The sequence below is a fragment of the Colossoma macropomum genome, unplaced genomic scaffold (assembly GCF_904425465.1).
Source record: "Colossoma macropomum unplaced genomic scaffold, Colossoma_macropomum, whole genome shotgun sequence".
In the NCBI taxonomy this organism is placed as follows: Eukaryota; Metazoa; Chordata; class Actinopteri; order Characiformes; family Serrasalmidae; genus Colossoma; species Colossoma macropomum.
In genome coordinates, this window is record NW_023494808.1 from 3,028,135 (window position 1) to 3,042,288 (window position 14,154).

Sequence of the window (14,154 nt, forward strand, 5' to 3'; positions counted from 1 at the left end):
GGCCTACAGCTGCACTGCCTTGGTCAGGGTTATGACCTGGTCTAGAGTCAGGCCATGATATAAAATGAGAGTGGGCTCTTTCCCGAGACCTGTCATCAGACCAAACACCGGACCACATCTAAACTGGAAAACAGCTGAGGTTTATTCATATTTTCTTTAAATCTTCGGGGACAAACAAAACTACTAACAGCCTTAAAACTAACTAAAACAGAAAATAAAGTAAAATAAAAAAGTCTTAAGAAGTCTAATAAAGCTTAATGATCTTAATAAGAGAAGCGAAGCTGAGTGAAGAGTGCTGTGCTGATCTGGACAGGTGTACTTCCAGGTCCCCTCGTAAGAGGTGAAAGAGCCTTAAACATCTCCCCAGGTGGGGTCTAGGCAACGTCTTATATAGGAGAGCACCCTCATGTGGTCATTCATGAACCTGCATATAATGCAACAAACAAGAGGGCAAACAAAATACCAGCACAAGGTGCACAGAAGGAATGTTATGACTGGGGGTCTTAACACTGGGTAGGCCAAGAGCAGGTCAGAAAAGTGATTTCTACTGGTGTCCAGCCTTCATTCCCAGTAACAACTGAATAATCCACTAAATGATTTGTGTTCCTAATTTAGAATCAGTGTTTTACACTCTAATAACTACATTACGACTATTACACTAACTATTACGACATTGATCTCAGATCATCATCTTCTCAGTAAGCATTAAAGAGGAAGTTGCCTGGGCACAGTGTTTGTGTTTTGAGAGAGAATGAGAGAGAAAGAGATGACTGGGTTGTAAAAGGGGAATTCTACCAGTCTTTCAGAATTTCTGTGTAATTCAGAGATTGAGAACTAAATAAAGTCATTCAGAGTGGTTTGATATGAGGAGACTCAGGTGTCTTTACAGTGGTGGTGATAGGAACCAGGGGTCGCTATGGCTACAACACAAATATAGACATTTTATTTACTATCCAAAACCACCATTGAACCTACACATGCTTTCTGAGCTTTTATATAGGATGTTGATGATGGTAAAATAGTGATAAATCTGAAAAAAATGTTCTTTGGGGACTGTTTTACCTTGTATGTACCTCTCCACCACGCATGAGCTCAAATGAAAACTAATCTCATGCATCATGCAGCGTATTTATAACCATTTCACAGAATAACTTTCTGTGAGCTAGAATTCTCATCAACAGAGCATTTTACACTAAACCACTCTGGATGACTTTACTTGCATCTTAATGATTCAATTACTCAGAAATGTCGACAAATCGATGGAGTTTCCCTTTTTTTACGTTTCTGTGAAATGAGGAAGTGCTGAAAGCTCATATGACAAGCTTCTTGTTTAGTTTCATTTATAAGGACAGTTTGTCATGTGTAAACTGACCTGTACGAGAGTTTAATTTCAATTTAAACATGACCATCATCTCGATCATCATTGTGGCCATCCTCTCTCCTGGTGAGTTTTAATTTTCAGTTTTCGTGTTAAATTTTGTTAAATGAAGAGTGTATCTTACAAACTCAGTAACATACAACAGTGCCAAAGAAGCAAATGAACATTTTCTCCTTCTCTCGTGTGTCTTCATGCTGTTATTATCTCAGTAAGATGTTTGTGTGTAGCTTTTGTAGTCATTCATAATCTCAGGCTTATTAGACCAACAGCTTTTACAAAGATTTTACAGGGTTTCCAGTGAGAATCTCCACTTACTTTTCATCTTGTATCTCTTTACTGGCTGAATAATGTATCAGACCTCAGGTGTTTATTATTCTCTAATACATTATCTCTTCTTTTACAGCTGGAATCAGTGCTGTAACTACTGTAACTGGACACAGAGGACAGTCAGTTCAGATTAAATGCTCCTATGATTCTGGATATGAGACCAACATAAAGTATCTCTGCAGAGGAGAATGTTCTACTCTGCCTTGGGGAACTAAAGACATTCCTGTTCGGTCTGGATCTGCTGAAGATCAGAGATTCTCTCTGAATGATGACACAGCAGCCAGAGTCTTCACCATCAACATCACTGATCTGAGACCAGAGGATGGAGGAACATACTGGTGTGGGATACAGAGGACTCTACGTACTGATCTTTACACAGAGATGCTATTACTGGTTAAACTGGGTGAGTCAAGACTGATTTCAACACTTCTACACTCTCAAAGCAGAAATGCTGATAACAAAATAAAGGGTGTTGAGTTAGTCTTATTGTGTCTCCAGTGAGAAAAAAAAAAGTATGCAAACTAATTTTACACTGTATCATTTCCATTGTTCAGATTCCTCAAATTCTTCCATTGTCTCCCCCACATATTCTCCTCCATCATCAGTGGAGACACAAACCACACATCTTCCTCATCTCTCAACTACAGGTATGTGTTCTTTATCTCAGTCTGCAAATGTATTTGAGGTATTCAGGATTCCAGTTGATCAGTGGTTCATTGAGGAGCAAACAAAGGCATATATAAGTCAGCCAAGTGAAGTGAAGTTTGATTCCTCTTCAAGATGTTGCTAATGAGAAAATAGCGAATGGTAATTATTATTGTGCTGCTGAAAATGTAAACACTAAAGACATGTAAAGGATGTTACTTAATCCTGTGATTTATATATGTCAGAAATCTGTTTATATGTCAGAATTGTTTCAGTATACATTCTTACTCATTGGACAGTGGAACAATAGGATGTTATTGTGAATCCAAAGGAAAGCATAGCAAGTTCATTTGTATATAGTGAGAGAAAACACTCAGATGCTTTTGTCTTTGTTGTTTGTTGTACTGTTGTCTGTTGTGGAATCTCATGACTCACCAATCCTATGTAGCAAATGTGCTGACTGAGGTTTTGCAATTGCGAGTCTAACAGAGGGACCTTTGTAACTTTGGGCAATCGAAGATGTTTTGCTGAGAGGAATAGACCAAAATTGAACCACAATGTTGTAAAAAAACTAATGACGTCTCACTATAAAGTCCTCAAAGTTGTAACAGCCAACACGAGCTTTGAAACAAAGTATTCATGTTAAAATAAAACCCGTTGATGTTTGTTTCTGCTGAAAAATTCACATGCATAACTCTAAAGACAATATGTGTGTAAAGTTGAAGTAGATACAATGCCCTATACAAATATTGGCAGCGCTGATAAACATCAGCAAAACAGGCTGTAAAAACATTCCTCATTGCTTATCCTTTTGAACTTTCATTCAAAATATTAACAACAATTTAAGCATTATTTGAAGTACATTGAGTAGAACAAAACCTAAATCTTATCAGGAAATAGATATTTTTTAGAGGAGGGACTGATGTGTCAATGGCAGAATGTTAATTCTGAGGTCAGTGAACCATTCTTGTGTTGATTTTGAGGCTACTTTGAATCATTGTCCTGCTGAAAGATCCAAACTATGGCCCAGTTTAAGCTTCCAGGCTGAGGCATCAGGTTTTTTTTATTTCTGCTGGTACTTGATGGAGATACCATGTATCCTAATAAATTGTCCAGGGCCTTTGGTCAAAAAACAGCCACTCGGGATCATAGATCCACCACCATAACTCATAGTGAGCATGAGGTACTTTTCTGCATGGCTGTCTTTGTGTCCACAGCAAATTCACCTCTGGTGTTTATCACCAAAAAGCTCTGTTTTGGTCTCATCTCATCACAGAACACGATCCCACTGAAAGTTCCAGTAATGTTTGGCAAACCATAGGGCTTTCTTCTGGCAGGCCCCCAAAAAACTTGTGGTTTTATAAATGGTGTTTTGTAGTTTGGGAGACATTCTGATCCCAAGACCTAACATCTGCAGTTCTCCATCTGTGATCCTTGGAGATTCTTTGTGCATTTGAACCATCCTCTTCACTGTGCGTGGGGTTAGTTTACGTCCTGTTCCCAGCAGACATTTAACATCTCTGTTCCTAATAGCTCAGGTGAACAGTAAAACACAAAACATGAATCAATCATAATCATAATACTTTATATAAAGGGGAGCTTTAGGTTTTTGCTAATATTTTGAATGAAAAATCAAAAGGTCCCACTTTGTAGTAAGCATCTATAATAACTGTGTAGTTATACATGAATAACATATGCAACAACACTAACTACTGATGATTTAGTCAATGTTACAAATGAATTACAGAAGTACAGCCTATGTAATTACACGAGTATATCTTTTTGATACACTACAGATCAGAAGTCTTTTCCAGCAGTTAAAGTATGTTTTACATAACATTTTTTATGTGTTATGTTTTGCATGATTACTGTGGAATAAATGTGTTATAACAAGGCAATCTAATCACATCACATTGATTAATACCATTCTGTAATTACACTGTACCTTTATAACAACTACACAGGAACTTTCCTGTAGTGTCATGTTAAAGTTACTCTTAAAATAAGTGGACAGTTCCTGTATATTTGTTATGTAGGTACTGTGTAATAATGTAGTGGTAATGTAGACATTGCTTTGGGTTTAATGCAACACATTTAATTGATGTCATAAATGTTGCATGTTAAGATAAGGGGACATTCTGTTGTTCTGTCACATTACACACTGGTTTAAAGCTGAAACTGGTTACAATGTCAGCACTAACAACATAAATGCTAGCTAAGTGTTAGAAAAGCTGAAACTGAAAACTGCCGTTCCAGTCTGATTACAAATGTAACTACATTAATCTTATTACCCATGTGTAATTACATTAGAGAGAATAGGCTTTTATGCCTATTCAGATACACATATGTAATTACATGAGGCAAAACTGAAGTTGGTACATGTGTAATTGCATAAGGTGTACTTCTCTAATCCATCTGTAACAGTGATTAAATCATTAGTAGTCAAGTTGTTGTTGTATATGCAGTTCCCATGTAACTGCAGAGTTATTAGAGACAGTATAAAGTGGGACCGATCAAAAGAATAAGTAAATAAGAATTTTTTTACAGCTTATTTGCTCATGATTACCAGGGTTGCCACTGCTTGTGGAAGGCACTGTATATGCATTGGAAGTATATTAAATAAAAGATAAAGAAACAAACTAAATAAAACTAAGAAATTAATCAATTTTTGAAAAACAAAGCATTTACCCTCTTGCATGAACCCTCTGAGGTGAAAGAAGTGCAAAGTAGACAGAAATTGCTAAAGCATAGGGGCATGGGAAAAAAAAAGGAAGTGGAAAATAGGATGAATGTATGTTTAGTCCAGTTATTTGGGTATAATGCTGTGCCAGCACATATCTGAAGGTCAAGCCTAAAAAACTGCTCCCTACACAAAATGTCATATGTAGGCCTTTCATATGAGTTGCACTCAAGTCAAAGTCACTCTGTGTAGTGTAGCATCTTTCTACAGAGATAAACATAGTGGTCAAGTAAGTCTCACGGCCAAGCCACATCTGATCTGAGGTCAGCTGAGAGTCAGCCCCTTTGATTTGGTGGTTTCATGACTGTTTCCACATTGAAAACCATTCTAAAACTTCAACTACAGGAGACTCGAACTTGGTGACCTCATGGTAGTTACAGACATGATCACAATCTCACCTAAATTAATGTATAGAGAGAGTAAAACCTTCCGTGTTCAAATGTACATTGTATTCATAGTATTTTTACATATAATGACAATACTACTCTGGACCCATATGAGTTTGATGACACTGTGTATGCACATCAGCTCTGCTAGCTTTGAAAGGTCTACCACTTGACCTGAATAAAAAGCATAGCTACAGAAACCACTAGAACACTAGATTATTTTTATTTAGTCTAGAAAGTATAAATTAATTGAAGTTCTGTATTTTCCATCATTCAGAAACATCTGATGACAGTAATGTCTCCCAGTCTACTCCAACACTCTCTGTTAATACCTCAGTGAATTCTGAGTCTGCACAACTGCCTCCTTCTCCAGGTACATGAAAGTTTAGATAACTTAAACACTGTTTATATCCTTCCTGTCTCATCTTAAGTACTTCGTGAGTTTACATCTTTGCTCCTGAATATAAGAACATTTACTAGCAGAATTTAAAAAAAAAAAAACTGAATTATAAAAAAAAGACTGAATTATTCACTATTATAATTTAATTTTAATTATTAATCTATGATATTCTGAAGTGTTGCTGTTTTAATGCTACATGTTGATGATTATAAATGTTGGTATTAAACCTAGCTTCAAAAAAGGGGTCACTGCTGTGGAATGGTCTTTCAGCACTGCAGCAAAAGAGATATCTGACATGCTAATTCTATTTTTTTTCTCTCTTTCTCTTTGTTTTTCTGTGTTATCCACATATTGTCAGTGTGGAAAGAAAAACTTGTATCTCCAAAACGTCCAAAAATGGAAAAAATCTTAATTTGTTAGGCAGTCAATATCACACATTTTTTCCAATTTTATGTTCGTCTGATCATCATGAAATTTTAACACAAGGCACAGGGAAATTTTCAAATTAAGCAAATGTTTAAATTATGCAAAAATATTTAAAAAATGACGAAGATGGAGATACAAGGATTTGCGTGACAGCAAGGATACTGAACTACTTTAAATGTCTTCTTAATTTCCAAATATTTTCCAAATATTTTATGTCCTTCTTCTTTGTTTTTATGCATGAATTTAAAGTGCCTGTAGAGGTGATTAATGTTTAATTCAATTGAATCTTTGATTCCAGGTTCCATCATTCTGTATGTGTGTGTTTCAATGCTGGTCTCTGGAATCACTCTCAGTGTTCTAGTGCTGTTCTGCACACGATGGAAGAATTTAAATACATTATCAGGTCATATAAATACATTTACACAAACACACACACACACACACACACACACACACACACACACACAGAGCAAGATTATTAAACATAACCAATAACAATTAACAAAAAAAAATGTTTTCCTTACAGGCTCTCTTAGCTCGATAATACCACAGAGGGATTCCAGAAGACATGAGGTAAGTGAATGACATTCACTGTTTATGACTCTTTTATTCTGATTGAGGATACCATCAACACTGCTCTGGAATTTATATTGTGTTTATTTGTATAGGATAGAACCAACAATGAAAACCATCCATCTGAAAATTACCAGTCCATGATAATCAATCCAGTCTACCAAAGAGAGGACCCCGAAACCAGCCAGTTAGACTCAGTCTATCACAGTGGGAACCCTGATACCAGCCAGTCAGACACAGTCTATCAGAGTGTTCACACCAGTATCCAACAATCTGATGTACTCTATATGAGTGTAACACCCAGAACCAACCAATCAGATCCAGTCTACCAGAGAATAAACCCTAATACAAAAAAGTCAAAATTAGGACAGCTGAATTTACATCCCAACAACAACCAAACAGATTCAGTCTACCAGATCATAAATCCCAAATTGAACCAATCAGATTCAATCCATCAAAGCCAAGACCCCAACACCAGCCAGTCTGATTCAGTCTACCAGATCATGAATCCCAAAACAAACCAATCAGATTCAATCCATCAAAGCCAAGACCCCAACACCACCCAGTCTGATTCAGTCTACCAGATCATGAATCCCAAAATGAACCAATCAAGTTCAGTCCATCACAGCCAAGACCCCAACACCAGCCAGTCTGATTCAGTCTACCAGATCATGAATCCCAAAAAGAACCAATCAGATTCAATCCATCAAAGCCAAGACCCCAACACCAGCCAGTCTGATTCAGTCTACCAGATCATGAATCCCAAATTGAACCAATCAGATTCAGTCCATCAAAGCCAAGACCCCAGCACCAGCCAGTCTGACTCAGTCTACCAGATCATGAATCCCAAAATGAACCAATCAAGTTCAGTCCATCAAAGCCAAGACCCCAGCACCAGCCAGTCTGACTCAGTCTACCAGATCATGAATCCCAAAAAGAACCAATCAGATTCAATCCATCAAAGCCAAAACCCCAACACCACCCAGTCTGATTCAGTCTACCAGATCATGAATCCCAAAAAAAACCTATTAAATTCAGTCCCTCAAAGCCAAGACCCCAGTACTACTCAATCTAATTCAGTCTACCAGATCATGAATCCCAAAACCAACCAGTCAGATTCAGTCTACCTGAGTCTAAATCTCAACACTAATGAACTGTAACCCAATGAATTTTATCAAGCTTCTCAGCTGTCACTTGTCCTACTTTGTTGCATAAATCACTGATTTACTTTTAAATTGACATTGAAATGGTTTTATACTTACACAAGGAAAACAACTGGAAGGGAACCCCAGGGTTTAACAAAAACTTGAGACCTGAGAGAATTTTGTTTACAGGCTCAGCACAGAGTCATGCATGTGGCACCATGAAATCAAGACTGAGCTCTCCTCCTAGTGGTTGGAGGTGGACTAGCAGGAGGCTGGGACTTAACATATATCTTTCTCACATGTGAGGTTTCACATGTCAGATCAAGTTGTCAGAGATACTTTGCTCTATTTGGACCAAAATCATTGGGTCATAGAAGGAAGAATCCTATTTTCACTGTTTACTTATCAGCTGCTTCCGTCAGCTTTATAGAACACATTTCATATATTTTATTTAAAAATTTCACAGAAAACCTACATACTTAAGAAGCCAAGTAATGTTAGTTTTTCATTGTCTATAAAATATTAGCAGGAAAATAATTTATTTTGACTTTAAAAAACTGTACTGCTCTCAATAAAATTACTGTTTTTAAAAAGATTTTTTTTCAGAATTTTTTTATGATGTAGATTTTTTAAACAGGGTTAAATATTTTGTTACCCCCTATATTTGCTACTTTACTACTTAAGTGAGCTTTATAATTGGAGTGGCCTATTTTGTGAGTTATGGGTATAAAATTCTATCAGGATTTTAGAAGAGGTTCCAAGAAATATTCAACAAACAAATCAAATGATTAAGTCTTAATTCACTGTACTGAATCAGCGAAGAGTATAGAAAAAGATTTTATTTTTTTTTCCTTGTGGTCTTCCAGTCTTTCTCTTCTGCTTTTTTGCTGACCCATTCTTCTCTTCTGCAATAACAAGCCATGGCAGCCCTCCCTGAAATTAGAGTACAGACTTTATGTCCTCATTAACTTGCTGTAGGCTGTTGTCAAAACAAATGCTCTTATAGTCACATATGGTAGTCTTATGCCTGCTTATAACCTTTTTTGCATTCTTGTTTACTACTTAATTTAAGAACTGCTTAGTATTTTGGTTTTGGCACACATGTACATTTATGGCTCCACTTAAAGATTTTGTGAAATACTGGCTGATTTTCCACTTGCAGCATGTTTGCTTTGAATACTGTTCATTTGTAACACTCAGCATCAACCTTTAGCTGAAACCACAGGGAAAAAAAAATAAAAAACTGACACGTGATTGTGGTTGGAAAGCTAGAGAAAAGCAGAAGTTAGCATGCTGCATGTTCACAGTACTGTGTACACAAGGAAAACCAGTAAGTAACCCTCATGCTGTTGAGTAATACCATAGATCACATGAATCTGCTTACTTTACACCATGGACATTATTAATACTATATCTAAATATACATTAGCACACAATCAGAAGTGTTAGAGAACACCACATAAGAATAACGAGGACACATTTAGTGAATAAAATAAGTAAACTCAATAAAAAGGCTGTACTATTGAAGTCAATTAGGAAAGTTCAAAAAAGTTTATATAAAAAACTTTAAGAAAGTTTAACAGTTTAAACAAACTGTCTATATGATACTGTTTGTAACATCACACTAGATTATTCCACACTTGCCAAATGAGCTGGCAAGCATTCAGTTTTTCTTGATGAACAGCAAGGGTCAACTTTCGACTTCTTCATTGTTCCAGATTGTGGTAGAGTTGGGTTGGGTAAAAGTACTTTTGGAAATGGACAAAATATGGGCTTATACGTTTTGATTTTAGCACATTGTCAAAAAGTACATAAAATTAATAAACTGCTTTTCTTAATAATATAGCAGGGATTTAAACACGCTTGCCTCCACACATTAATTCAGTTATCAACTTTGAAAGACATACATTTTCTTTACTCTTGTTAAGAGAAGGCCACTGCATGACCCCTAGACATTCTCAATCTCAAAGACAAGACATGGTACGGACTGTACAGTTCACTTGGCATTACTGACTGTCCATAGTTCTGCAGTAGGTGGAAAATGGAGTCCTCTGAAAACACTGATGAGTTTGTATCAAAAAGCAAACATTTGCAGGTAATGACAAAAAGACAGACATACAAATCAAATGGTTTCAGTGTCCTGTATTATTTTATTGAAACGATGGACAGTTTCTTTGTTCAGATCAGAGACAGTGAGCAAAACAATCAAATCAAGAAAGAAAAACTGCAACTAGTCAGGCAAGTACTCCTGCACTTGTTTGACGTTGTTTCTCTGTGGTCTTATTCTGAGCTACATCACTGAAGAAAATCAGTCCTGAACATTTGAATGTTTCCCATGCTTTAGCACAGCAGGATATAGCAGAGCAAAATATTAACCTGAAAACTTAACCCAGCCAATTCTGAAGCAGTACTTGTGTGCATCCTCCTTCATTACCTCACTCAGTTTGATGCAGAAGTGTTTCTGTTAATCAATGAGTGGATTTACATGCACTTAATAATTTGATTATAATTGGATATTTGTGGTTATCTGATTATTCAAATGGTCACGTAAACAGTATACTCTGATTTCTTGGATTGGACTAAGGTCTAGAAATCCGACTCATGACTCTCTGACTCATGAACAATAGTGGAGACAAGGCACAACCTTGGCAGAGTCCAACACTTACACTGAGTGAGCCTGACTTAATACCGAGTATATAGACACAACTCTCACTCCTGGAGTACAAAGACTGAATGGCCCAGAGTAGTGGCCTCGGCACTCCATACTCCTGGAGGACCTCCCACAGGATATCTCTCGGAACACGGTCGTAAGCCTTCTCCAAGTCCAAAAAACACACGTAGACTGAGCTGGCAAACTCCCATATCCCCTCAACCTGCGTGAGGGTGAAAAGCTGGTCCATTGTTCCATGGCCAGGATTGAATCCTCATTGTTCCTCCTCAATCCAAGGTTTGACTGTCAGTTGGAGTCTCCTTTTCAGCACCTTGGCATAAACTTTTCCAGGGAGGCTGAGCAGTGTAATTGGCATATACTGTCCGGTCCCCCTTTTTAAAAATAGGTACCACCACCCTCGCCTGCCAGTCCAAGGGTATTATTTCCTAGGTCCATGTGACATTGCAGAGGTGAGTCAGCCATGACAGCCCCACAACATCCAGAGTCTTAAGCATTTCCAGACGAATCTCATCCACATTTGGTGTCTTGCCACCAAAGAAACTACCTCAGTGATCTCCACCAGGAAAATGTCTGACATTCCAGAAGCCTCTGGCCCTGATTTGCATGTTGAAGGCATGTCTCTCAGGTTTAGGAGTTCCTCAGAGTGCTCCTTCCACTGACCAAAAAAAAACCTCATTTGAAGTCAGAGTTTCTGCACGCCTGCTGATTATAGCTTGAGCAAAGCCACTCTGACCACTTCTAAGTCACAGGACAGTTGTCCAGAACCTCCTTTAAGCCAACCCGAAAGTATTTTACATAGCCTCGCCAAACCTCTTCTGCGTTCTGGTACCTATCTGCTGAGTTGGGAGTCCTCCAGGCCATCGAGTCCCTAAAGGCCTCCTTCTTCAGCTTTACAGCCTCTCTCACCACTGGTGTCCACCGTGAGGTTCTTGATTTGCTGCCATGACAGGCACCAACAAGGTTTTGGCCACAGCTATGCCTGGCAGTTTCCACAATGGAGGTTTTGAACGGGGTCTATTAGGCCTCCATGTCCCCTGCCATCTCCAGAACAAGAGAGGAGTTCTTCTGGAGGTGGGAGTTAAAATCATTCTGAATAAAAGCCTTTGCTGGTCATTCCCAGCACACTCTCACTATTTGCTTGGGTCTACCAGGTCTGACCACCAATCTTCCCTGTCATCTGATTCATCTCACCTCTTCACTGGAGTGTCCAGAACATATGGTCCCAAGTGAGATAAAATCACAACAAAATCGATCATTAACTTTTGACCCAAGGAGCTCTGGTACCAAGTACACTTTTGAATGTCCTTGTGTTCAAACTAGCACAGAAGCCCAATAACAATCCACCATTCAAGTTTAGATTGGGCAGGTTGTTCTTCCCAATCACCCCCTTCCAGGTTTCCCAGTCATTGCCAACATGAGCATTGAAGTCTCCCAACAAGACTGTAGAGTCTGTAGGTGGGGCCCTTTCCAGAACCCCTCACACTCGCACCACTTGCTGACATTTTTTGTCAGAAGTGGGACAGCACAACCCTGTGACAAGGAGTGGAATGGCGAGTGAAAGACAGTGCAGCCAGGCTCGACGAGATTTGATGATGGGACACTGTGGCAGACAATGCCAGGAACCTGAGCTGGCAGGGAAACAGATGCCTTCTATGACCAGACATGGTCACACACACACTGAGAGAGGCACATCAGACGGCTGGAATTCAACCTACATCCAGTTCAGGCCAGTCACCAGCAATGGAGCTGAGGCAGAGAATCAGGGTTCCAATGTGCACAAGGGGCACACTCACCAGCATCAATGGTGTGGTGGATGTCAGGGAAACCGGAGGGCTGCTACTGCTGTCACCATTTCCAGTAGCACCAGACTTGACATGGTAAGCTAGGAGAGGTCCTGCCATGCTCAGAAGAAGCTGAAGTGGCAAGGACGTGGCCCTGAGCAAGGACTTTTGCTGGTTGGGACTCTGTGTGCGGGACTTGGCTCAGGCAGTGCAGGTCGCTGATTTGGTTGACCTTATGTAGTCTTATTTTTGCTCTTGTTTTTGTTTGCCTGTCTCCTCCTTTGTCTCCTCCTTAATCCTGACTTGTCATTAGTGTTTCCACTTCTGTGTAGTTTTATCTCTCTTTTCCCAGTGTTTCTAGTCTATTCTTTTAGCTTTTCGTTTCAGTGGTTTTCTGTCTAATTGTATGTCTTCCTTTGAGTTTTTCCTTGCTGTTCATATACCTTTGTTTTACTTGGTATTTGCTTATGCCTGCCACAATGACACCCTCTTCACAGTAGCCAAATTCTTGGTACCTCAGATGAACTATGCTTTGTTTTTTTCATCAATGTTGATGTAGTATATTTTCGTGAGAATGTGTACGATTTACAAAAACATAAGCAAACTGAATTTTTGTCTTTGTAGGTGAGCTAACAAGTCAACATTATAAAAGTGTTTGTGTTTAAATGCTATTTTTACTAGGGCAGTTGTATAGAATTGATTGATATCCAGAGTGTTGCAGTTATACTGTTCTAGCTAAGCATGGCTTTGTAAGGAGTGAATTGTTGAATTGAACAGCAGGAGGTTCTCATTCCTGCCCTTTTCCTCTTCATTGCTTAATAGCTGCTCAACACAGAGCCAACAGTGTCCTAGTTAATCTGATAACAGAGTTCAGGGGAATAAAGTATTTTATTTAATAACATCAATTACAAACATCCTAATCAATTTCCTTTAAGCCATGGCAGTGGTCACTAGGTGGACTGCAGAAGGAGGCTACATCATCTACCGCATTTGCCTTTGTCTAAATTCTAGTACATACATTTTCAGCAGGCTAATTTTTACTTTACTGCATTTTATTTGTGAGATGACTACACAAGTCAATAACTTGTTTGAAATATGTTCTTGTCCCTGTTTATCCAATGTATATATATATATATATATATATGTATGTATATATATATATATATATATATATATTATTCAGCCACCGATTTTTGCAGCTAACCTTTTCTGTTTGCATTAAAAGCCACACACATGTATCAATGCCCTTGTTCATGCCCTAGGGCAAGTATTTAACAAGGTCAACAAATTCTGACTTTCTACACTAAATGCATTTTTTTCTCATAAGACAGACAAAGATAACTGTTATATTCCCCTCCAAATGGAATAAACCAAGTTCTAAAAGCAGATCAGCATGTTTTCAAACTTACATTTTGGAATATGGCCTCATTTTAGATGTTACTAGTACTCACTAGTACTCACTGTAAATGATGTTGTGTCTTCTCTAGCTACAAAATAAATCCCTGCAACATGATTTAGTCTTTGGATCTTGCACATACGAATTCCAGTCCATTAAATGCCATCCAGTGAAAAGTATACATTTATTGTTAATAAATCTTTCCCAGTTTTTAATAGTTATTTACCTGATATTTCTTTAACATTTGTCTTAGTCATATGCAGAGGTATGGTTCTGTACTTTCACT

At 38.2% G+C, this 14,154-nt stretch overlaps 1 protein-coding gene across 1 annotated transcript; it reads left to right on the top strand.

Moving 5' to 3' along the window:
• Nucleotides 1-1,351: 1,351 nt before the first annotated feature.
• LOC118797716 (hypha-specific G1 cyclin-related protein 1-like) lies at nt 1,352-8,035 on the top strand. Its single transcript, XM_036556983.1, has 7 exons — nt 1,352-1,444; nt 1,782-2,108; nt 2,260-2,352; nt 5,754-5,849; nt 6,601-6,705; nt 6,829-6,875; nt 6,971-8,035. Exons 1-7 carry the CDS (start codon nt 1,402-1,404, stop codon nt 8,033-8,035), a joined length of 1,776 nt encoding a protein of 591 aa, XP_036412876.1. The 5' UTR covers nt 1,352-1,401.
• Nucleotides 8,036-14,154: the final 6,119 nt, after the last annotated feature.

Excerpts from the sequence above, each read along its gene's own strand:
- LOC118797716 (XM_036556983.1), top strand. The coding sequence starts at position 1,402 with ATGACCATCATCTCGATCATCATTGTGGCCATCCTCTCTCCTG. Across the intron at positions 2,353-5,753 it reads TCCTCATCTCTCAACTACAG|AAACATCTGATGACAGTAAT; the intron begins GTATGTGTTCTT and ends TCCATCATTCAG. Across the intron at positions 6,706-6,828 it reads GAATTTAAATACATTATCAG|GCTCTCTTAGCTCGATAATA; the intron begins GTCATATAAATA and ends TTTTCCTTACAG.